The sequence below is a fragment of the Ctenopharyngodon idella genome, chromosome 11 (assembly GCF_019924925.1).
Source record: "Ctenopharyngodon idella isolate HZGC_01 chromosome 11, HZGC01, whole genome shotgun sequence".
NCBI classification, from domain to species: Eukaryota; Metazoa; Chordata; class Actinopteri; order Cypriniformes; family Xenocyprididae; genus Ctenopharyngodon; species Ctenopharyngodon idella.
In genome coordinates, this window is record NC_067230.1 from 26517501 (window position 1) to 26541438 (window position 23938).

Consider the following 23938-nt stretch of genomic DNA (forward strand, 5'->3'; position numbering starts at 1 on the left):
AACATGACCACATACTGTAGATGACAGATGCAAATGAACTAGCGTTATGTGTCCTGATCCACCCTACAGGACAAAGTTCTTCCTCACTAAAAATAAAAGACAATTATACAGTGATAATGGCTTTAGTTTTCCCAGAGGAAATGGTCTTATTAAACGAGCTACAGCATTACTCTAATTGGGTCTTGTGGCTTATTGCTCTGTGAGCCTAAATTGTCATTGATAAGCCATATAATTTTGTGTGGCTCTCTGTTTAGAATAATACAAATTACTGTATACATGCATATTCACTTGCAAGCAATAACAAATACCACAATTTATCAGTTCACATGCTACAAAATGAATAAACATATGCTAGAGATGAACACTGCCTTATCATAATGTAATGTCTGCACACTCTAGTATGTGGTAACTATGGAAATGAATCACTTGTAGGCCTACTCTTCTGAGATATGATATCTGAGGATGCAGCGCAAACACTCTTCAGAGGGAGAGGGAGAGATGCTTTTGAAATAAATAATTCTCATCACTATTAATGTATTCGCTCAAATTCTCCGCATCCTGTGATCTTGCGCTGTGAGCTCTACGCAATATAACCAGCTGAGTTTAATGTCACTTTCTTTCTCCGTTCCGGATGACAGGACCTCCGACAGTTTCTGTTGAGTAATAAGGGGCCGATTAGCAGGTTTGAGCTTTCAAAGCAGCAGCTTCATTAAGTCACTATTAAGCACTGTGCAATTTGACTGTCACTAATGGCAGCATGGAGGACAGGCGTGACTGATGAGAGGAAACTAGGCTCGGTGCGCTTCTGCAAACGAAGAATCAGGGAATGTTAAACAGTGAAGGAACAGCAAAAACAGCACCGACTGATTTTCTTTTTACACAAAAAATATGGGTGATTGTTGATTAGAAGCTTATGACGTTTCATTCAGACTGTATTACGTGATCTTGCCAAGCACAAAAGGCATTTAAGCATTTAAGATTGGAATAAAATTGATAATAATGAAGGGATGACTTTCGATATAACTATAAAGAGCTTATAGTCACACTATAACTGTTTCTTGATGCATCATGTGGAGGATGAACAGTTTTGCCCTGAGAACTGACCCTGGAAAAGCATTTTTATTGATTGTTCACACATCAAAAGATATGAGTCCTTTACACAAGTGTATGTTATGGGGAGTTGCCTAAATGCATTTTTTTGTGCCAATTTATGTGAAAAAAATTGTTAGATTTTACAAGGATTTTTCACCAGGATGCCTCAGTGTTGTCCATGTTATGCACATGGCATATACTCATAAATCACAGCAGGGGATATTACTATAACGCTCTAAATGTCACATCCTTATCTGGGCCACTGGAATATTTCTTTTTCTATCATGTTGCAGTGAAACTCTCCTGATAATGTTCTATATAAAAATATAAGGCAACACGGTTTTAAACTCGGCTGCAGCCTGGACATTAACCGAGTCTTGAGGGACACACTTATTTAATAAAACACTGCCCTAGTTTCTCCAGAGGATCTCAAGCCAAAGAAAAAAAAGGCCAGCCAATAAATAGAAATGCATCTTTTTTGGATCACAAGTTCAGTAATATCCAGACTAGGTCAAATGAGTTTGTAGTTACCTATACCAAAATATATTACATTTTTAAACTCTCTATCAAAACTTTAAATATTAATTCATTTTGTTAATCAATCAATGGATAATTATTGCTCATCATATATATATATGAAGAGTCAATAATTATTCATTGATTGATTAACAAAATTAAAAAATACATACAGTATATACATACATAAACACATATTAAATATTTACAAACTGTTGTTAGATGCAATTAATCGCGATTAATTGACTTTTATAAGTGCTGTCAAATCGATTAATCGCAATTAAAAAAAATGATTCATCGCAAAAGTTTGTGTGTGTGTATATATATATATATATTTATTTACACACACAAAACATATATTTACAAATTTTACGTTAGATGCGATTAATCGTGATTGATTGACAGCACTAATATACATACATATTAGTGCTGTCAAATCAATTAATCACAATTAATCGAATCTAACAAAAGTTTGTGTGCGTATATATATTTATATATATATATGCGTGTATGTATGTGTTATATTTATATATACACACATACACACACAAAATCATTAAAAAATTTTTTTTTTTTTTTATTACTTATATATTTGTGAAATTATATATATAATAAATATATATATTTTATGAAATACATTATTTTTATCAAACAATTGTATTTTATATAAGTATTGCTAATAGTTAATTGATTAATATGAATCAAATCAATGAATAAAAAATTTAACAATTAATGTTAATGTTATTAAATTACTTTAAATTTAAATCTCTAATTACAAATTAAATATGAATACGTTTAAAATGTGTTCTGAAATAATAATAATTAGTGCTGTCAAATGATTAATCGCATACAAAATCATTCGTTTGACAGCACTAAAAATAACACAAAATAATAATAAACAAAAAATAATGGTATAATAAATCTTAATTCTTTAGCTAATTGATTGTTTAGTTTTTTCTTTTTTCCGACTGTTCTTTTATCTGACAAACAGAAAAGACAAGTACAGAGGTCAGAGGTTGAAGGAAGTGCCCTGCACAATGTCCCTTTCAACGGTGCAGAGGTTGCAATCAGTGCTGCTCTCTCTTTCTCTCTCTGAGGTGAAAATGTGACCTCACCCTGAAAAAACACCAATGAGACCTTGACATGCCCTCCTTTGTAAGTCAAACACTTGGTATACAACCTTAAGTGGCTTAGCTGACACTTGCTAACTAAGCAGAGAATTACGGATTCACTCCTCAACAGTCGCTGCTAAACACTACAGCCTACACGCACCATCCAGTCGATATCACACATCCCGTTGCCATAGAGACCCAGGAATGTCGGCTCACTCACCAAACCCCAATGACTCATGAGACAAAAACAGGATTCGGAGAGTTTGCCACAATCCTCACATTATCAGTGGATCGAAGTGCAAAGAAAACACAATCACTACACAATGACTACTAATAAATACAAGGCTATTACCACTAGACACAGTGTCTCTCCCTCATTATTTAGAAAAGTAGTCCATCAATATGAGTTTTATATTGGCTTAAATCCCTAAGAAAATGTTTTACATGTCTAGGGCACCATACACTGAGAAAGGGACTTAAATGTTAATAATAATTTGCAAAAAAAAAAAAAAAAAAGTACATATATTTAATGTATTTTTGCAAGTTATTAATTATTAATAATTACTAATAATATTTATTTTTATTAATATTAATATTTAAGTCTCTTTCTCAGTGTAACATCCTAAATGAAATAAATTATAATAAATTATTTTTATAATAACATATTTTGAAAAAATATAAGAGCACTTGCATGTTTTCAGAACATCTATTGACTGAGATTTCTATAATAAGAAACATGAAGTTTCACTCCTGAAACCCCGATGGCGAAGTAACCAAACGTACTTGATGAGTAAAGTGTCACTGATAAAGATGGAATCTATCTGCGTCTACCCAGAATGCCTTGCGCTTTGCTCTGGTTTTTGGTCTCTGTGCTAATTAACCCAGATGTGGATATTAATATTTCGGCTGGAGTGGAAATGGGGCAGATGGAGAGGAGAGGGGGCAGATTTAAGGGTGGCGTCAGAGTGAAGTGGGTCGCTCCCACCCGTGTGTGACAGGAGACTAACAGCCGTTACTATATTAAGACACCCATGGGTCCTTTTTAATTGCTCATTACCCAATAGGATACGATGAGATACCCAGACTGCTCTTAAAGGAGACTTTTATGGTGCTGCTGTTGTACATTTTGAGAGAAGTGATAAAGTTTGGGGTAATAATGCTTTATAACATTCAATTTGTTAAAATTAGCCAATGCATTAGAAGTGTTATTTTAGTATTATTGGTAACAACTTACAATAAGGTTTCATTAGTTAACTACTTTAGTTAACATGAACTAACATTGAACAATACTTCTACAGCATTTATTAATCTTAGTTAATATTAACTTCAACATTTATTAAAATTAAAAGTTGTATTTGTTAACATTAGTTAATGTACTGTGAACTAACATGAACAAACCATGAATGACTATATTTTTAACAAAGTTTAATAAATACTGTAACAAATGTATTGTTCATTGTTAGTTCACGGTAGTTAATACATTAATGTTAACAAATTAGACTTATTGTAAAGTGTTATCATATTTTTATATTAATAGTATTTATTCAAATTTTGGAATAGGTTTAATTTTAATATTTTCTTTTAAATTTAGTTCAAGTTTTAGTGATTTGTGCTTGTTTTGGTGTTAGCTTTTGGTTGTTTTTAAATATTTCTGTTTAGCTCTAAATTATTTATTTCCACTTTAGTAATTTTAGAACTTAAAATATTTCTAATTTTCTTTTTTCTTTTTTTTAATCTAAAATGTATATTTTGTTTAATTCCAGCTTTACTTCAATTACCAAGAATGTTTTTAATATTTTTAGTTACCAATAATGACTGTTCATGAACTAACAATCAAAAACATTTTTTTACAGTATTTATTAATCTATATTAACATACATATTTATGTTTGTTAAAAACACATGAACTTAAATAAATGTAATAATTAAGAAAATATATTTTTTTAATAAAAACTTGAAATGTTCAAATTAATAATTAACATGAACCTAAGTGTTGTAAAAAAAAAAATATATATATATATATATATATATATATTTTTTTTTTTATATATAATTTTTAGTTATTACATTAAGGCCCGGTTTCACAGACAGGGCTTAGATTAAGCTAAGAAAAAACATTACTGGTGTGCATCTTGAGACAAAACAATGACACTGACCTATTTTAAGATAAGTCAGAACATGTTGCTTTTAGCTCAAACATCCATTTTAAGACTAGGCTTAAACCTCGTCTGTGAAACCGGTGTCTTAAACTAAAGTAAATTAACTGAACCTTATTATAACGTGTCACAAAATTTCATAAACAATTTTTTGCTAAAATGTACACCCAAACAGGTCTTTCTAACAATCAAGTACACATAAATCTTTTTTTTTTTTTCATGCATATGTTAATCAGCACAGAAAACATTTGCCCCAAATTCAAACCTTTCACAAAATAAAAAAATAATATTTGTGTGTGACCTTGAGGGCCAGAGTTGCTCTAAACAACATACATTTCTAATCATTAGTACACACTCTAAGTTTAGTTTAAACACTGTTTTTAATGGAGAACTGACATATCTAATGGTAAAAATCCTGAGCAGTTTGAAGCCCCACAACGACAGACTTTTTTCTGTGGTGTTTTATCACCATCAGCCCCTGTGTCAGTCCCGCTTGGTGCGTTATCCCATTTCAGTGTGTCTGTGCTGCTGTTCTGTCCACCTGCATAGTCAAAAGTCAGCTCTTCATACCTTTCTATATCTCGATTCGCAAACAGAGCGAGTCTAGGCAGCAGTGAGTGCACTCGCACGGGCACCATGAGCAGGTTGGGCTGGCAGGAGTGGTTGATGAACCTCCCCACATTGCCTACAGCGACGGGGTCCACGAATGTCTGGGTAATCCTGTCCCCTCCGCTGTGCTCTTGAACAGCGATGATGTAGTTCATATCTAGGGGAGTCTGGGAAAGCTGGCGGCGACGGGCCTCGTGAGGCCCGATTATTTCCCCAGCGTACTCGCATATGAATCGGCCACAAGGGAGGCGCTCGAGAGCCTCCAACCCCAAACCCCTGTCCTTGGTGCTGAAAACACCTAGGCGAACATCGACACCCTTTTGAACGACGCGGTTCTGGCAGGAGTCGCTGCAGGCACATAGGGCATTGCATTCAAAAACAGGCCTGCTGTAGCCGCTGTCCTCTTGCTGTTGTTTCAGACGTCCCTCGCTGTCATACGTCTGGCCGAACCTCAAGCAGGGGCAGCTGTCGGGCAGGCAGGAACTGGCACGACATGAACAGCCGGGGAGGGTCACCGCACTTGGGTCAAGGTCACAACCTGGTCCTTGCACATTCTCTGGCACATACTAAAGGATTGACTCAGATTAAGATTTACTGTGAGATGGAAATCAGTGTGAAAGTATATGAAAGTGCTGGCATCTAGTGGCGATGTGACAGAACTATTCATGCATTTTTTCGTCATTAAAATCAACTTAAGTGCTATTTGAAACCACTATTACACTGCAAAATTACGAAATTTTCAATATATCTATAAAGACTATACTGTAAGACGACGAGTAAAAACATTCATTACCTGAAAGTCGGAAAAAGCCTCTTTAGGGACACTTTTCTCAATCAAAACAGGAACATTCTCGATTCCGCCACTCAGATCCCGGCTGTATGATCGCATTATGTCTTTTTTTGAACATTTATGTCTGATTCTGCTGTGAAAGAGAACATTATCAACTTTGAGCTCGTCGAGAAACGGAACCGGAAATGCTACTAGACACGCATAAAAGCTCGGAGTTGATGCAATATAAAAGTCCAATCGTGCGTTCTTTTCACCCTGTAGTGTAGAGGCGGAAGAACTTATATTTTTATCATTGAGAGTTTTTATGATGTTATTGGTTATATATATTATGAAGTTCATGCATATGTTTCTTTTACAAATTTATATACAATCACAAACGCAAGCCTGAGGCTTAATCTGAGAGATTTAGACAAATATATAGAATTATTTGTCATGCTATACATTTTAGAGTGAAATGCTGTTAAATGCAGTTGTAACCCTCATAAAAAAAAGCTTATTCTAATATATATATATATATAAATGTTAAATATGTGATTTTTCAGTTTAGAAAATTTTTAGCAATGGCAATAGACATAATGCCATTTAATTTTGTTCCACACACACGTTAATGTTTAATATATGTTTAATATGTTTGGTTGGAACACTGATATTAATGTTACTAATTATTAAAATGAACAAGCATGACCATTTAACTGAGTTTTTATTCAATGTTTAACCACAAAAACATCATAACAGACACTTAGACATAAAATTGTGTAGCTAGAGAGAAGCACTAAACACTTTAAAACAGTCTGATTGGCACTTTAGTGCTTTCCATCCACCCCCACCTCTAACAAACATTTCTCATGATGTTTGCTGCATGATAAATGTACAGCAGGCAGCAATGTATTTTAAACATCCTTTTGTAATTTAACAAGAACAGAATAGACTCTGGTAAAACACAGGAGGGTAAATCAAAACTCAAAAAATAATTAGTTCTCAATAATAAAAACAAGGCATAATTACTGTTTATCCATGGTTATTTCAATCTATATTTGCATGACCGTTAATATATTTTGCATGGAGTGTCAAAGTTAGCTCAACTGTTGTTTAATAGCAGGTCAGAACCAAACGAAATACAACATTGGGCTGTTTGCATGAACAAGCACCACAGAGACAGTAATGGGTTGCCTGACAGATTAAAAAAAAAAAAAAAAATTAAAAAAAAAAAAAATGGAGGACCAGATACAGTATAACCTCAGCCATAATCAGGCATGAAATGAGGAAGAACAAATATCTGTTTTAGCATAGACGTCATCACAATGGTCCCATACAGAAATTAACTGATCTACAATAGCCAACCAATAGAATTTTTGTTTGAATAATTAAAGTAAATGATAAAGACAGGAGGTGAGTGTTCGTAGCCATCATCTTGACCTCGGCATCGACCCGGGACGATGTTTAAGTCAAGGTTTCCCCTTTTGTGACCTTAGAAGACAAAACAGAAAACAAATCAGGGGTTTATTTTAAAGAATTTAAAGCAAGGGGGTCCTGCAAACTTTTGTTTTTGACTTTCTAAAATCATAAAAACATACTCTGGCTTCAATGTACTCAATCCTCCTCTCCAAAGCAGTGAGCTTCTCATTCAAAGTGGCTAAACGAGACCTGCAGGACATATCTAAAGAGAAAAAAGAGACATTTCAGTATTAGGAAACATATGAGAACAGCAATAATTTCCTGACACACAAAACATCTATACCAATAATCAGGAAAAATAAAAAATAAATAAAATTTACAAAAGTTTTCAATTATTATTATTATTATTATTAATATAAATTACAAAATAGTATAATATATTTCCTGTATAGTAACATAAATATGGTAAAACATCTTGTTAAATAAGTGATTCATTTTATTGATATTACACACATAATGTACTGGCACTGAAAATGGGGATGGTTTATCAAAACAAACCAAAGTCTCTGCATTAGCTATCCGTGTTTGGCCCTCATCATACCACAAGATTATAAAGATTTTAAATGTGTATATAGTCTTTGAAAGATGTATATTTCTGTATATCAGTAAGCTAAATCATCATTTAAACAATATTTAATATAAAAAATACAATTTTGAAACATGGACGACAAGACCTACATCAAACCAACCCAACGCCCTACATGTTTTTCCTGGTCATTACACTTTCTGCATGTCTAATAAACCAAGTCTTTAAAATATATACTCATTCATTATGATATTACTTGTTCCTAAGCGACATTAAACAACTGAATTAATCCATATATTGTCTACACATAAAGCAGTCGAATGACCCACTGCTCCCGATTAGCATGCTAGCGTGAAGAAATGGCGTAATAAATTAAGTAAAATTAAACGACACGCCACAGCTTCTCCATCTTACCGAAGGAATTGAGGAAATCGGCTATTTTCTTAATGCTGCTGGTGATCACTTCGATATATTCACGGTTCGCCCAGTCTTGGTGAATTTCCCTTTGCACTGGATCCTCCTGTCCGGCCATCGTGAGCTAGTTAGCGTTAGCCGCTGTTTGTGTGAGAGGAAGGAGCAGCAGTGCCCCCTCATGGACAAACAACGAATTCATTCGGATATTACAGGGAAAAAACTTGGTTTTCTGGCTTGACTAAAATCTACATCTGTAATTTTCTATCTCTTGGTCTTTGTATTATTAATATGTGATTTTCTAAACACTTTAGAATGCAGCCAGCGCGTGTGAACGGAATAAACGTAAAATAAACGGAATAAAAAACAATACACAAATAATAACATTCCGATGCACGTTATTAACAGACATTCAAGTCCTCGGGCGCTTCAATATTCAAAACGAATCAGCCTTCGGCCCACTAAACAGCGAAGTCTATCTGGACAAAAACTTCCTATTCAGAGCAGGTTAATATCTATTACAATGACACCAGTATAATTATGTTTAGGCCATATTTATATTAAGATTTTCGACCGATGTTACTGTATACTAATGTGTGACCTTTTTAGCAATAGTTATTTTCATTACCCGTATAATAGTGATTATTATGTTCATATAGCCTATGAATTGCATGTCCAAAAACATACCATGTAAAATGCTATCGTGATAATACCATGTTTTTGGACATGAAGCTTAATAGTATTAATATAATGGCATTGTTTTAGCTTATATTAAAGTATTATGGCCCTTAAGACCTGTATTGTGCAGATCTACAACTCATTAATACGCACTATTGGTGCCACTTGCCAATATAGTAGCTTTCACGGTGCATTTTTGTGAACTGTAAGCTTTTATTGTGTAACATATTGTGCTTAATTGTTTTAAATCAACAGAGAAATGTCAACCAAGTTAAGAAAATGTAGACGAAGCCTTGCGGCAGCTTTGGATCAGGCAGCAGAAGAGGACTCATCATGGTCTCCAAACAGTGTCTTTTCTCTTAGCCTGGTTAGAATATCACAGAATGGCACATATGTATATGACCACTGGACAGAGAGGCCAGACTGCATGTGTTTTGGGTGCATATATTGTTTTATCACTGATAAATGTGCTGCAGCTGTCCTGATTATATGTCTGCCACTAATAATTAGGCCATTTTCTATAAATAGGAAGGAAGACTTTTTATGCTGCACACGGTCTGCAATACTGCAAGATCTACATGGGCTCCTCGGTCAGTCATATCGCCAAGAGTTGTTTTTACATCAAGTGTGACACTTGCCAGTCATGCCAACTCTTATGAATTCCCTCCTCTATTTTCAGACATACAGACCTTGGAGGATCTTGTGGCAAAGCTGGAGTTTGAAAACGAGTTGAACCGCGTCTGCAGTAGATCCTTGCAGAGTAAAAACCCAGAATCCTCATTTAACCAAGAAGAAAGTGCAAATAGTGACATGGAAGAGGGAAGTACAGACCGCTGGGCTCACGATAGTAAGGAGGAATATTCCTTCTTGCTGGACACGATTCTTGAGATTGAGCGGGACAATGACTTCACTGCTGACTGTGATGTCAGTTCTTTGGAGCTGGACTTACAGTTTTCACCATAGTTTGATGCCCTCAAGTATTTATATGTAATACTTTTTCTGTTTGGAGCAAATTGGATCATTTTCAAAAGAAAATATGTGCTTTAAACATGTTTTGGGTACTCAGAAAGTTTTATGCATTTCATAACGTATGTTTTTATAGCACAGAGTTCATAGAAATACAGTATATGCATGTAATTCTCATTTATTCCTTCTTTAGATTAATTTATTTCTGCACTAGAATCAATATATATATATATATATATTTTTTTTTTTTTAAAGGATGATTCCATTCTAGAGGACGCATTGATCTATAGTTTTAATAATTTTTTTAATTTTTTTTTCTTGTTAATATTTTGTATTTTTGTAAAATGTAAAAAAATATATATACTTTATGTATAATAAATATAATTTATTGTCATTTTAATTTGATCTATATACTTATAACACTAAATAAATTACTCATATGTGATAAAAAATATTATTTTTGTTACTATTGATCAATACTGTTTTCATTTTTTTGTTATAATATCTGTATACTTATAACACTAAATAAAATACTCAAGGGTCATTGGTGGTAAAAATATTTTTGTTCAGAATGGTAGAAATATTACTATTGATTTTGATTTATAATATCTAGATACTTGTATTAAAATTGCTGCAGATCTTGTCTATAAAAATTGTAAATAATACTAAGTGAAAATACTGTATCATTCTGATTAGGTGAGTATCAAGATTCCACATAAGGATGATATGACGATACTTCAGTGTTGGACCATGTGGACAGTCATTTTCAGTGTTTATGCTTAGTCATGCTGACACTGCAATCTGAACTAGATTCAGTATTATACTAATCATTTAAACCAGTTTTATTTAGTTAGAGAATAATTCGTTAGGCATTATAACACTCATAGCACTTAAGTTTTTCTTAAAAAAAGGCACAGAGGGGGAATATTCTCTCACGTGTGACTTAAAATAAAAAAAATGTGGAAGTGAAAAAGTGAGGCTGAGGTTTGTCATATGAACTGCTTCTGTTTTTTGTTTTGTAAATTGTGAAATAAGGAAGAAATCGAATTTTTTTTTATTTTTTTTTTATTTTCAGTTAACAGTTGAAAGACAAAACCTGAGCTGTGCAATTCATGGATAAAACACAACTATTATAATAAACCTTTACAGTTACATCAGAAACTTCCCTCAGAAAGGTTTTAGGAAGCATCTTCATTAAGTAAAAAGTCTAAAAAACAGTCGCACTTTAATCATGTCTGCACAGTCGGCTTATATCAAACAACAATCTTATGGCTTCATGTGATAGGCAGTGGACGGTCTATCTTGCGTTGCCAAACACTAGAAGGCTGCCTGCCAGATTTACTTCGTCCTCTTGAGAAGCTCTTTGATATCTGCTTCAATGTCGCTGGTGAGGAACCTTCTGCTGTACCGCTTGAACGGTTCCCCGTCCGGGCCAATGAGGAACTTCTCAAAGTTCCAGGCGATGTCATTCCTGTTCACGGGACTCCAGATGATGAATTTGGGATCACCCATCAGGGACACAGCGTCATCACTGGGTTGAGGCAGCTTCTCTTTCAGGAACACAAACAGAGGGTGGGCGTTCTCACCATTCACTTCCAGCTTCTCCAGAAGCTGGAATTTGGGCTCGAAGCCATTTCCCGGACGGACATACTTCAGAGATTTCAGAATTTCATCATTCTTGCAGTTCTCCTGTTAAGCAATTAAAATTGCACAATACAGTTATGCAATAAAGCAGATAACGGCATATGAACGTGAAATCAGTTAATAATGCAGGTGTTGTCCATTGTCATTGCTATCAAAAATGAACAAAGTTTTGCTGATAGCGATATATGGCACCAGATTGTGAAATATTTCAATTTAATATTAATATACATTAAAATTTTAAAATATATATTATAAAACCTGCAATAAATTAAAAACAATTCAAATGAATATATTACATATTTAAATTATTGTATGTATGTATGTGTGTGTATATATATATATATATATATATATATATATATTATGAAACATTATTATATTAAAAACAAAATATATTAAATTAATATATTATATATTATATATAAAGGGTTGGTATAGTATAGTATAGTATACAGGGTTGGTATATTGATATGTATAATTTATTTTAAAAATATATATAGGCTATATATATATTTAAATTTTAATATAGAATTTATCCTTAATGATTGTTTGTTGTTTTAAAGCATTTCTCTTTCAAATCATCACAGAGTACAGACAAAAAAGTTTAACTGAAGAATGACCCAATTCTGTTGGAAGTCTCACCTGATGTCCGAACTGGTTGCAGGGAGCGCCCAGAATAACCAGCCCCTGATCAGCATAACAACTGTGGAGCTCGTTCATCTGAGTGTAATCCCTGACTGTTGTGCCTCAAAGCGACGCCACATTTTCAATAAGCACAACTTTACCTTTGAGAGACGAAAAATTCAGGAGGTCCCCTGACAAAAGCTTGGCGGACAGATCATAAAACTTCTTCATGGTCCCTGTCATGCTCGAACACGCAGTTAACTCTGTAGCTCGAAATGCAAAATGCTGTTTGTTTTATAAACCTTCAGTTGAACCTTGAGTCAAGGGGGAGGGAACTGCGTATACAATTCAAGGAAGTGCTGTCTCGTGCCAGGGCAGCAGGAGGTAAACGCTGTTAAACACCGCCATCTTTTGTCAAACGACGATATTGCTTTCCAACCCCTGCATAAAAGTTCGTTTAATTTTTTTCCCCATGTAATAGGCTATATATAGATTACACATATTTTATCTTGAACTTTCAGAGACAGACTTTTGAATCAGAGTTATTTTCCAATGCAGTTTAAGTTGCTGGTTATTAAAGTATGTTATTTAGGTTTGTGTTTGTATAGGATATTAGTCTATTAAAGCAACTCCATATTAAAACATATTACTTTTCCTCAGTCATATAATCTGTACACTCAATATCAGCTTAATGATTAATCGGTTCTCGGTTCCTTAGGAATCGGACTTGTGAGAGGGTTGTCGATTCAACTCGACACCGTTGAGACCGATTCAGTTCGAGTGAACCAATTGGCAACGTACACACTGCAGCTAAATTCCGTTGTCAGTTCACGTTTTAGTGCTTAATCGCGTTCTGTACACACACAGTTCAGTAAAATACGGGAGTGACAACCGCATTCTACAACCGCATTAACTCCCAAAAAATACAGGTAGTGACAACCGCATTTACAGAAATTCTATGCAGTGTGTACGGAACCGAACTGAACAACTAGTTGTTAATGACGTTTACGTGCACCGGTGTAACCTGTGTCTCTCGTGTATGCGCGGCGAATCACAGGGAAAGCACAAGCCTATCCAAATGCTTTATGCTGAAAATCGCGATTTATGTTTGCTCACTTTAATAACTCCATAAACCCGTTCGCTTTATGAAACGAGCTTAAACAACAAGCCCAAAAACGCTTATAGTGAGTGACCATGGCAACACAGAAAGAGCGCGCGCTGTGTGAAACTGGCTGTACAAGCAAAACACGACGCCTCCATCGACTGTGTTAGTGTGTTTAAATTGCTGAAAATAACGAGTGTTTTGTCACTTTAATATTTCTTTGGTCACGATAACGGATACCAAACATGAGAGACGCCAGAACGTCGCCATGGTTTCCAAGCTGTCAATCATCGCATTTTCGAGAGTGAGTCGTGTTCCGTACACATATGTAACGATAATTTAGGGGATTCACTCCTGAAACTTACAGTGTGTACTGGCCAATAATTCAGTTTAGTTTAGTCCGATTGTGTGAACCGATTCGATCTGTTCATTAAAATGATCCGATTCGTTCACAAATGGAGCATCACTAGTCCATATTTATTCTCTTCTGTGCATTATTAAAAACGAGAAACATACCAAAGCATAATATAAACAAATGACAGCCCGAACGTTAATTAAATTACAAATAGTTCATAAAAGGTACAGATTTATTAGCTGTCTAATTTGCCTGTTCAGTTTTTAGTTCAAACCAAATACCATCAACCCATCTGTATACATATGTGAAACCCTTGAACCATTTCGAAAGCCTTTCTGTATTAAATTATTAATGACAGATATAAAAAAAAAATAAATATAAAAATATAAATTTTCTAAACATTATAAATGTTTAGAAAATAAACACGACACTCGCTTTAATTTAAGCGGTAGTAAATATCTCCCACCCGTATAACAAGCAAATGGTTGCGTCCAGGAAGCTCGAGCGCGACCTGTTCTGTGTTTAAGGAAGTGAATCTGCGCTTTTGAGTGTCTCGTGTGCCGTCTTCAACTAAGTTTTGATTTCTAGTCACAAATCCTCTCATCTGAGTCCATTTCACCGTTAACAAATGTAGTCGCTCAGTAAAACTCACATAGCCCGGATGGTTTGCTGACTGAATGAGCCAGAGAGTCTGTTATTCTCGATAAAAGCAGCTCTCGGTAATTATTACACTTTAACCTCAAGATACAGCATTCTGCTGACATGTGGGAATGGCAGATTTTGAGTCTCATAGGCTTCATCTCTCTAGTTCTTTTTCTCATAGCTGTATGTTATATTTTGTACTCTGGACTGACCACTGAAATCCATATCAGGACTGGTTTACCCCCGGTCAAGAGCATCACTATAGCCTATAAATACAAAGTGGGACCTTATAAAAACTGTGGGTCACTGTTCAAAGAGAGCTGCAGCATTGGACCAAACCTGTCGTGCATTGGGATCTTCTATGATGATCCAAAGAAGGTGAGTTGACTGTAGAATGAATGAGGCCACTAGTGCACTTTGTACCTTGATGTGGACTCTTTATTGCTATGTCAGTAAGACACTGTTTGTTATATTGCTGAATTGGCAGTATTGTATTATATCTGGAATTATTAATGGTAATGTTTCAGCGTTAAGACCAAACTAAGTGTGACAGGTGGATCAGTGATTGATTTACAGTTGTAACTGATTCAAGAAAAGTAAAAAATAAAAATAAAGATTCACTTTTTCCCATACCTAACCCCCCAATCACTCCCCAGGCACCATATATATATATATATATATATATATATATTATATATATATATACACACACACATACACGCACACACACATATACAGTGGGTACGGAAAGTATTCAGACCCATTCATTTTTTTCCCTCATTAATGTACACACAGCACCCCATATTGACAGAAAAACAGAATTGTTGACATTTTTGCAGATTTAGTAAAAAAGAAAAACTGAAATATCACATGGTCCTAAGTATTCAGACCCTTTGCTCAGTATTTAGTAGAAGCACCCTTTTGATCTAATACAGCCATGAGTCTTTTTGGGAAAGATGCAACAAGTTTTTCACACCTGGATTTGGGGATCCTCTGCCATTCCTCCTTGCAGATCCTCTCCAGTTCTGTCAGGTTGGATGGTAAACGTTGGTGGACAGCCATTTTTAGGTCTCTCCAGAGATGCTCAATTGGGTTTAAGTCAGGGCTCTGGCTGGGCCATTCAAGAACAGTCACGGAGTTGTTGTGAAGCCACTCCTTCGTTATTTTAGCTGTGTGCTTAGGGTCATTGTCTTGTTGGAAGGTTGGAACCTTTGGCCCAGTCTGAGGTCCTGAGCATTCTGGCGAAGGTTTTCGTCCAGGATATCCCTGTACTTGGCCGCATTTATCTTTCCCTCGATTGCAACCAGTCGTCCTGTCCCTGCAGCTGAAAAACACCCCCACAGCATGATGCTGCCACCACCATGCAATCATTTTGATCTTTTATTTTAAAAATCTACAAAAATCCAACCTTTCATTGGAGAATAATAATTTTAAATGGGGGGGAAAATCTCATTATGAAATAAATGTTTTTCTCTAACACACATTGCTTAAAATTAATCATACCCTTTTATTCAATACTTTTTGCAACCTCCTTTTCCCAAGATAACAGCTCTGAGTCTTCACCTATAATGCCTGATGAGTGTGGAGAACACCTGACAAGAGATCAGAGACCATTCCTTCATGCAGAATCTCTCCAGATCCTTCAGATTCCCAGCTCCATGTTGGTGCTTCTTCTCTTCAGTTCAGTTCACTCATTTTCTGTAGGGTTCAGGTCAGGGGACTGGGACTGGGACGGTCATGGCAGAAGCTTGGTTTTGTGCTCAGTGACCCATTTTTGTGTTGATTTTGATGTTTGTTTTGGATCATTGTCCTGTTGGAATATCCAACCACAGCCCATTATATGACTTCTAACAGGGACTGTCAGGTTTTGATTTTTTATCGGTTGGTATTTGATAGAATCCATTATTCCATGTATCTGATCAAGATGTCCAGGACCTCCGGCAGAAAAATAGGCTCACAACATTAAAGATACAGCCGTATATTTCATTGTACACATGGGGTACTTTTTATCCCTGTGTGCACCAAACCCTTAAGTGTTATCTTAAGTGTTTGCTGCTAAAAAAGCTAATTTTTTGTTTCATCTGACCATAGAACATTTGAAAAGTAACTGACACTACTGGAACTTCAAACGGGATGGGTTCTATGATCTTGAACAGATGCATGGAATAATGGATTCTATCAAATACCAACAGATAAAAAATCAAAACCTGACTGGCCTTGGACTGACCTTGGATCTTCCAACAGGACAATGATCCAAAACAAACATCAAAATCAACACAAAAATGGGTCACTGAGCACAAAACCAAGCTTCTGCCATGGCTGTCCCAGTCCCCTGACCTGAACCCTACAGAAAATGAGTGGAATGAACTGAAGAGAAGAAGCACCAACATGGAGCTGGGAATCTGAAGGATCTGGAGAGATTCTGCATGAAGGAATGGTCTCTGATCTCTTGTCAGGTGTTCTCCAAACTCATCAGGCATTATAGGTGAAGACTCAGAGCTGTTATCTTGGGAAAAGGAGGTTGCAAAAAGTATTGAATAAAAGGGTATGATTAATTGTAAGCAATGTGTATTAGAGAAAAACATTTATTTCATAATGAGATTTTCCCCCCATTTAAAATTATTATTCTCCAATGAAAGGTTGGATTTTTGTAGATTTTTAAAATAAAAGATCAAAATGATTAACGATGCAGATTTATTTTCACAGACTGTGTGTGTGTGTGTATACACAAACTTTTATGTTAATGCGATTAATCACGAATAATCGATTTGACAGCACTAATATATATTCCCATTTGAATTAAAGCCATGTTGAAAATGTTAGCACATTGCATTCAGGAGAAAATACTGCACGTTAATTGCATTATGTTATTTGTACTATATTTTTCCTTATTGCATGTGCATTTTGTATATTGCACAGATAATAAAAGCACCTGCAGAACACATTTATTTAAAATGTACACAGAGTACTTCTAATTCCCACAGCCATTATCACTCTCATTATATTTGACATATATATATATGTCATGTGTAAATAAATAACATAATTATATTAGTAGCTGTGAAGTCTGAGTTGTGGCTTCAGAGCAGCCTTTGCTGTTTCCTGTTTACTGAACGCTCAGTATGCAGAGCTCAGCCTCGGCACATCCAGCACATTACACATGCATTAAACTTTAATTCCCTCATGAAAGTAAATTGGTTCAATTAGTTTAGTGAATTCATTTAATTTAAATTTGCTCTTTGTTTGTTTGTTTGGCCTTGTAATCCATAACATTGCCCTCTAAATAGGCTACTCTCTTACAAGACTCTTACTTTTCATTAGAGATTTTATGCACATTAAGTTTGTGTTCTGATATTTGTTCTATTAAGTTTTATTTTTATTAATAATATTCTTTATTCATTTTTTGCTGTTTTTATGTGTGTTGGTTATTAAAATAAATTATTTATATTAGCAAATGACCCTATGGAGATGTTGGTCCTCATACACCACTAGATGGGGGTGTTGATATAGTCATGTTGTGCTCTCATGTTTATTATGCAGTTGACCATGTGGGGGTGGAATATGTTATGTATGTTCTAATATTTTGATATAATTAGTTTATCTGTTACTGTGTGGCTCTTATCACATATAATCTCATTTTAACATATATAATCATGATAAATGGTGTTACATTTTTTAATTTGCCTACTGTACACATTTTCCATATTCCTTATTGTATCTTGCTGTGTAAATGCATCATTACTAAAGCCAGAGAATTAGTAATGGCTATTACATTATAAAACCTCTTTTGAGTGATTATTTTTTACATTTATTTGTAGCAGAGGTGTTCTTATAGCAAAGTAAAAAGTGTTAACATTAAAGGAATAGGAAAAAAATCTTTTTCATTAATTATTCACCTTCATGTAGTTCCAAACCTGTCCAACTTTATTTAACAAAAATAATTTTTTAATAATGTATTCTCTCTTTTCCATGCAATTACAAGGAATTAGAAGGCTTTGATGATAAACTGACCCAGGGTTAAAGGGATAGTTCACCCAAAAATAAAAATTCTGTCATCATTTACTCACCCTCATGTCGTTCCAAACCGGTAAGACTTTCGTTCATCTTCGGAACACAAATGAAGATCTTTTTGACAGCAATGCAACTATTTGATGCTTCAAAAAGTTCATAAAGAGGTCGTAAAACTAATCCACATGAATTGAGCGGTTTAGTCCAAATTTTCTGAATAGACTTGATTGCTATATATGATGAACAGATTGAATTTAGGCAGATTGAACATAATGCAAGCATCAAAATGGTAGTTGCATAGCTGTCTATGGAGGGACAGAAAGCTCTCAGATTTCATCAAAAAGATCTTCATTTGCGTTACGAAGATGAACAAAAGTCTTACAAGTTTAGAACAACATGAGGGTGAATAATTAATGACAGAATTTTCATTTTTGGGTGAACTAACCCTTTAAGTTGATATACACCAGATCAGTTTTGAGATCAGATCAAATTAGATCAATCAAATCATTGTCAAGATCTAACTCAAAAGAATGATTTATTCATGAATCAGGTATTGCTCCTTTTAAAGCTTAAAAGTTTCAGTTCAAGCTTAAAAGTTTTCCATTCTTTTTAATTTCTTGGGAAAGAACATGTTAATCAAAATTATTTCTTGTTTCAAGAAAAAAATCACCTCAGAAGTTGTAAATATAGTTCTAATGGTGCTTCAATTCTGAAAACAAGTCAGAACAGTTTATAAGAGATGAGTTTAGCTTATGTGTCTGTTATATAGTCTGTATATGAGTTATCATGTAGTTAAGTCTTGGAGGAGCTAAATTCTGATGTTGTCTTCAGTTTAGTACAAATAGTAGAAAACATGGATGAAGGGGAGCAGAAGTAGCCGATCGAAGCAGTCTAAGCACCAAGGTTGTTATGAACCCGAGCATGGACCTTTATCTCAGAATGTCATAAATAGGAAAGCAGAAAAGGTAAAATCTGTCAGAGTTGTTGCCCTATACCTACTCTGCTTGACCTTAGTGCCCTTACACTTTTAGGGAATATAAATGAGCTCATTCCCCAACTTCTGTGACTTTTCATCTGACCTTCAGTGGCTCCAGTTGCCCTCAGGGTTAAATCACTTTTCAAGTTGTTTAGCTCTCACAAAGTTTGCAACAGTGGGATTTGGGAATGTATTTATATTTATCTATTAATGTATGCATTTATCCGGCATTTATCTGTTGCAAATGGAGGTTTAGTAAATAACCATCGTTTCTGCAGCAGAGGCAGAGCAGAAACCCACCATCCTGTTCGAGAAGATGCTTAATTTGTGTAGGTTGATGGTGTTGCTGGAATTATTTCTTGGTTTGTTTGGCAAAGAATGCCTCTTGGGTTTCCTGTTTGTGCACAAGACCTTCTTGATGCAGAACTTGCATCATCACATTTCTCACACTTCCTGCCCACCTCCTCCTCAACCGGTCAAATCCGTTTTCATAGCGTTAATGTGCACTCAACTTCCCACTAGAAAGCCCTACTGAAATGGAGTCGGACTCTTGAGTGACAGCTCGGCTTTACTTTCAAAGCCTTATTGTCACCGACAGACTTTTTTTTTCTTCCCCCAAGTCCCCAATTAGCAACTGTCCAAAGCTCCATGCATACAGCCATGGCCAAGTCCTGATCCAGTTCAGCTAATTGGCATAATGATCTCAACTCATTAAGAGAGGAGCCTGGGGTGCTAAACCCGGGGGTCAGAAGCTCCCAAAGGCTGCTGATAGAAAGTAGAGAGAGGCAGGAACAGGATTGGAAAACAATGGACTCTCTAGGATTAAAGATTTTACCACAAGGATTGGCGTGACCACCCTAGTCCCTCGATTTCTGATTCACTGACTGCTACTGTAGTCTGCAAGCCCTCAAAGCTTTTGGGAACTTCCTCTCATCAGACCAAACAATGTGGTGGAAGTGGAAGCCCATGGGTCTGAAGATGGTTGCCATGGATAAGAAGAGCTGGGGAAACTTCTACACATGCCGGATTCTGTGAAAGGGCCATGAAAGGCATTCCAGTCCCTAAGTGACGGAGAGTTTTAGGTTTTGCTCTTTCTCTGTTCTCTATGTCAGATTTTTGAGTCAGTCAAAAAGATGAAAAGAAAAAATAGGCACAGCAGATACAAAGGAAAGGCTTCTATTAGAAAAGGTGATGGTGACTGTTGGCAGAATTGTAATTTCAGTAGTTTTTCTGCTAGTTTTTTGAAGTATGTGCATGCTTTTTGGTGCCAGTATTGGACATTCCATAGCACAAGAGGAGGGATTTGCGATGGTTCTGTGATGTGAATGTACTAACTATGTGAGAAAGGGGTCTGTAATATCAAGACAAAATTTTATGACATGTCAGCATGTTCCAATACTGTACTGTCAGAGAAAATGTCCAAAAATTGTACATTTAGGAGTCTTTTTTACCTTATGTAACACTTAAAGGGTGCATATGAATACCTTAAATTTTAAGGATAGTTCACTATCTGAAATTAAATAAATTAAAGCTATATAAAAAAAAAAGTAATCAAATAAATGACATAAGCACAATGAAATTACTAAAACTGAAAACATGAAAATATATCTAATTAAAATTATTAATAAATACTCTAATAGCATATAAATAATACTAAAATAACACTGGTTCACAACCGGTATGACTTTTTTCTTCTGTGGAACACACACAAAAAAGATATTTCGAAGGTCATTTGGGGTTGAAAACAACATTTTTCAAATTATCCTTTTTTGTTCCACTGAAGAAAGAATGTCATACAGGTTTTAGAATGGCATGAATGATTACAGAATGTGAACTATTCTTTCAAGGGTACCATTAGGTACTAATTTGTATCCTTTACTGTAAGGTACAAAGGTGTATCTTTGAGGGTATGTCTCCAATTGCGAGGTAAAAGGATTCTGACAGGACAGTGTGCCATACTGTTACTTAAAAGTTTGTATTTTTAAAGTATATCCTTTTCATCCGTAGAATTAATTGTGTGTTTTGTGGCACCAGGAAGTTAACTGTACAGAATTTTGATTGAAAGCAAATTTTATGTTCTGGCTTGTAACAGAAAGATGCTGAGATGGCTTTAACTGATGTCAAAGACGGTTCATAACTGCGTGTATTCTGTTCTCGACAACTGTGAATTATTTGATGAGCTTGATAGCTTATTGTGACCATCTTCACAGTCCATCACTCCTGATGAAAACTGACTAGTGACAGAAAAGATAATGTTAACAAACTGCCATTTCAGGAAGGATCTTAAGCATCCTGTTGTCGTCTTGGAACAGAATTCCAACTGGCTTTCGCCATCAAAACTATTAGTATTTTCACAGCGTCCTGGCTGTCTGAGGATGGCAGGAACATGAAAAGGCAGTCCACTGTGAAGATGCGGATAGCGGCAGTGACAGCGAGGGGGAAGGGAAGATGCGAGAGCTTTTTAAAGTGCGTCTGAAGTGATGAATAAATGAGTCTGCCTTCCAAGGTATTTTGGAGTCGATTTCCCAGAGGACTGCTACAACACCGTAACCTCAGTGACATTTTGCAAATTTGCCTGAAATGGATTTGACTGCTGGTTGACAAGTAAAACGACAAAAGTAAAACAGAACCGCTACGCTGACAGTTACATATGCTCATCAGTACTTCTGTCTTTCTGTCAGTTCAGTGTCTTGAATTATCTTTTCTTACCATATTTCATTGTCTACAAGCTTTCTTTGCAGATGTTTACCTCAGTCAATACTAAACATGCCACCCTATGGTTAACCATCCTTCCTTTACCCACATTGCAACTCCTCTAAACCCAATTTTCAGAGTCTGTATGAGCTTTTCCAGTTGTCAGCAGGAACATATCTTTTTTTTTTTTTTTTTAGTATGACTTACTGGTGTTTTGATTGGTAGTTTATTGTAAGGCGTGGTGTGATGTAGTGGTTAAGGCTCAGTAAAGGCTCAGAATAAAAGTTATAAAATTGCTGGTTTGACTGCACATGCCATCACAATTTTGCCTTCAAACAAACTTAAAGTCAACATGAAATAGCATTTGCAATCCAGTTCACTTCCATGTGTTTCAGAGCGAAACAGGATACTCAATGAAAAATAATGTAGAGCCATCGGGAATTGATTGGATTGTAAATTATATATATTTAATCTAAACAGGTTTGTTGCATCCATTTTATTTTTTTTATCTATATTCAGTCAAACTTCCTGATAATTGTGATGTATCCACCTTATTTTGCAATGTTGAAGTAAGTATTTTCTTTGAATGTGTGAGACTTCTGATTCATTTGCAGCTATAGGTAAATAACTACAAGAAAAACAAAAAGCAGTAAACAATAAAACTTTGTGCTATGTGTGTTTATGATTGTTAATAAGATAAATACCATGATAACAAATAGTTTGCAATATAAAGCAGCATAGCGGATTGCGATATAAACTGATGATAACTTATAATAATAACTAATAATAGTAAACTTGACATTAACTTTTTTGCTCACCAGCCACTGTGGCTAGCGGTTTTCCAAAAGTACTAACCACTCAGCATTTTCACTAGCCACAATTTCGACCAATACCATGAGGAAAAAACTGTCATATAGATATTTTTAATATTATCTCATAATTTGGAAGGTATATTAGGCTGCTGTCACTTTAAGACCTGACGCACGGATCCATTATACTGTTACACATGCGTTTTCTTTCTCAACTGTTTCTCAACTGTTTCTCAACTCTGACTGTGTTTACATGAATACTTGCCAAGACCGGCATTTTTACATTATTTTGGGTGTATTTGACTGTTTAAGTGCAAAAAGCAGCAAAAAAGAACTCAATTTAGTACTCAGAGGCGCCTTTATGTGCACGCACTTTTGGCGTGAGCACAAAATCCACGGGAATGAGTAAAATTATGCGCAATACATGCAATCCCAAGCCGAAATTCAAGCCCTGTAACACCAACAATAGTCATCCGAAAGCAAATGAAAAGAGTGAGTGAGGGGAGGCGGGTCTGTATGTCAACTCACTGTCGAAGAGATGAGAGCGAGAAAGCACAGCTGGTATCGTATATCTATGTTATGCGAAAAATGAGTATTGTCGAAAAAAAATGGTTTTTTTTGACAACACTAGTGCACTTAGTTTATTTCCGATGCCTTTTTAAAATACTACAATTGAAAAATGTATATATAAAATTCAACCCACCAAAGTAGGTAGTAGGAGTGACTGCGTTACACGCCACTGCTGAAATCTAATCACTAATGAATCGTTGTTTC

At 35.3% G+C, this 23938-nt stretch overlaps 5 protein-coding genes and 1 long non-coding RNA gene across 8 annotated transcripts in view; 2 read left to right on the top strand and 4 right to left on the bottom strand.

Moving 5' to 3' along the window:
* Positions 1–2547: 2547 nt before the first annotated feature.
* setmar (SET domain and mariner transposase fusion gene) lies at positions 2548–6506 on the bottom strand. Its single transcript, XM_051912018.1, has 2 exons — positions 6278–6506; positions 2548–6050 (listed from the first exon to the last, which is right to left on the bottom strand). The coding sequence occupies exons 1-2, from the start codon at positions 6371–6373 to the stop codon at positions 5256–5258; spliced, it is 891 nt and encodes a 296-aa protein (XP_051767978.1). The 5' UTR covers positions 6374–6506; the 3' UTR covers positions 2548–5255.
* Positions 6507–6957: 451 nt separating this feature from the next.
* Positions 6958–8845, bottom strand: brk1 (BRICK1 subunit of SCAR/WAVE actin nucleating complex). The gene is made up of 3 exons (XM_051912022.1): positions 8670–8845; positions 7849–7931; positions 6958–7741 (listed from the first exon to the last, which is right to left on the bottom strand). Exons 1-3 carry the CDS (start codon positions 8785–8787, stop codon positions 7715–7717), a joined length of 228 nt encoding a protein of 75 aa, XP_051767982.1. The 5' UTR covers positions 8788–8845; the 3' UTR covers positions 6958–7714.
* A 188-nt stretch (positions 8846–9033) lies between these two features.
* LOC127522253 (uncharacterized) lies at positions 9034–11243 on the top strand. The gene is made up of 4 exons (XM_051912019.1): positions 9034–9173; positions 9600–9782; positions 9873–9934; positions 10024–11243. Exons 1-4 carry the CDS (start codon positions 9058–9060, stop codon positions 10305–10307), a joined length of 645 nt encoding a protein of 214 aa, XP_051767979.1. The 5' UTR covers positions 9034–9057; the 3' UTR covers positions 10308–11243.
* Positions 11244–11632: 389 nt separating this feature from the next.
* gpx1a (glutathione peroxidase 1a) lies at positions 11633–12881 on the bottom strand. The gene is made up of 2 exons (XM_051912020.1): positions 12597–12881; positions 11633–11999 (listed from the first exon to the last, which is right to left on the bottom strand). The coding sequence occupies exons 1-2, from the start codon at positions 12819–12821 to the stop codon at positions 11649–11651; spliced, it is 576 nt and encodes a 191-aa protein (XP_051767980.1). The 5' UTR covers positions 12822–12881; the 3' UTR covers positions 11633–11648.
* Positions 12882–14527: 1646 nt separating this feature from the next.
* Positions 14528–23938, top strand: part of LOC127522250 (testis-expressed protein 264 homolog) — a 49582-nt gene continuing 40171 nt past the window's right edge. Inside the window, exon 1 of the mRNA XM_051912017.1 lies at positions 14528–15055. Within this exon, the coding sequence (XP_051767977.1) occupies positions 14798–15055 (258 nt within the window). The 5' untranslated portion in view covers positions 14528–14797. The remainder of the gene's footprint in view (positions 15056–23938) is intronic.
* Positions 15094–16533, bottom strand: LOC127522256 (uncharacterized). Of its 3 annotated transcripts, none has more exons than XR_007932548.1 (2): positions 16241–16533; positions 15094–16001 (listed from the first exon to the last, which is right to left on the bottom strand). It is a non-coding gene; the product is annotated as an uncharacterized LOC127522256 (long non-coding RNA). The 3 variants fall into 3 exon arrangements; XR_007932549.1 differs by having other exon boundaries at positions 15094–16027; XR_007932550.1 differs by having other exon boundaries at positions 15094–16027; positions 16181–16533.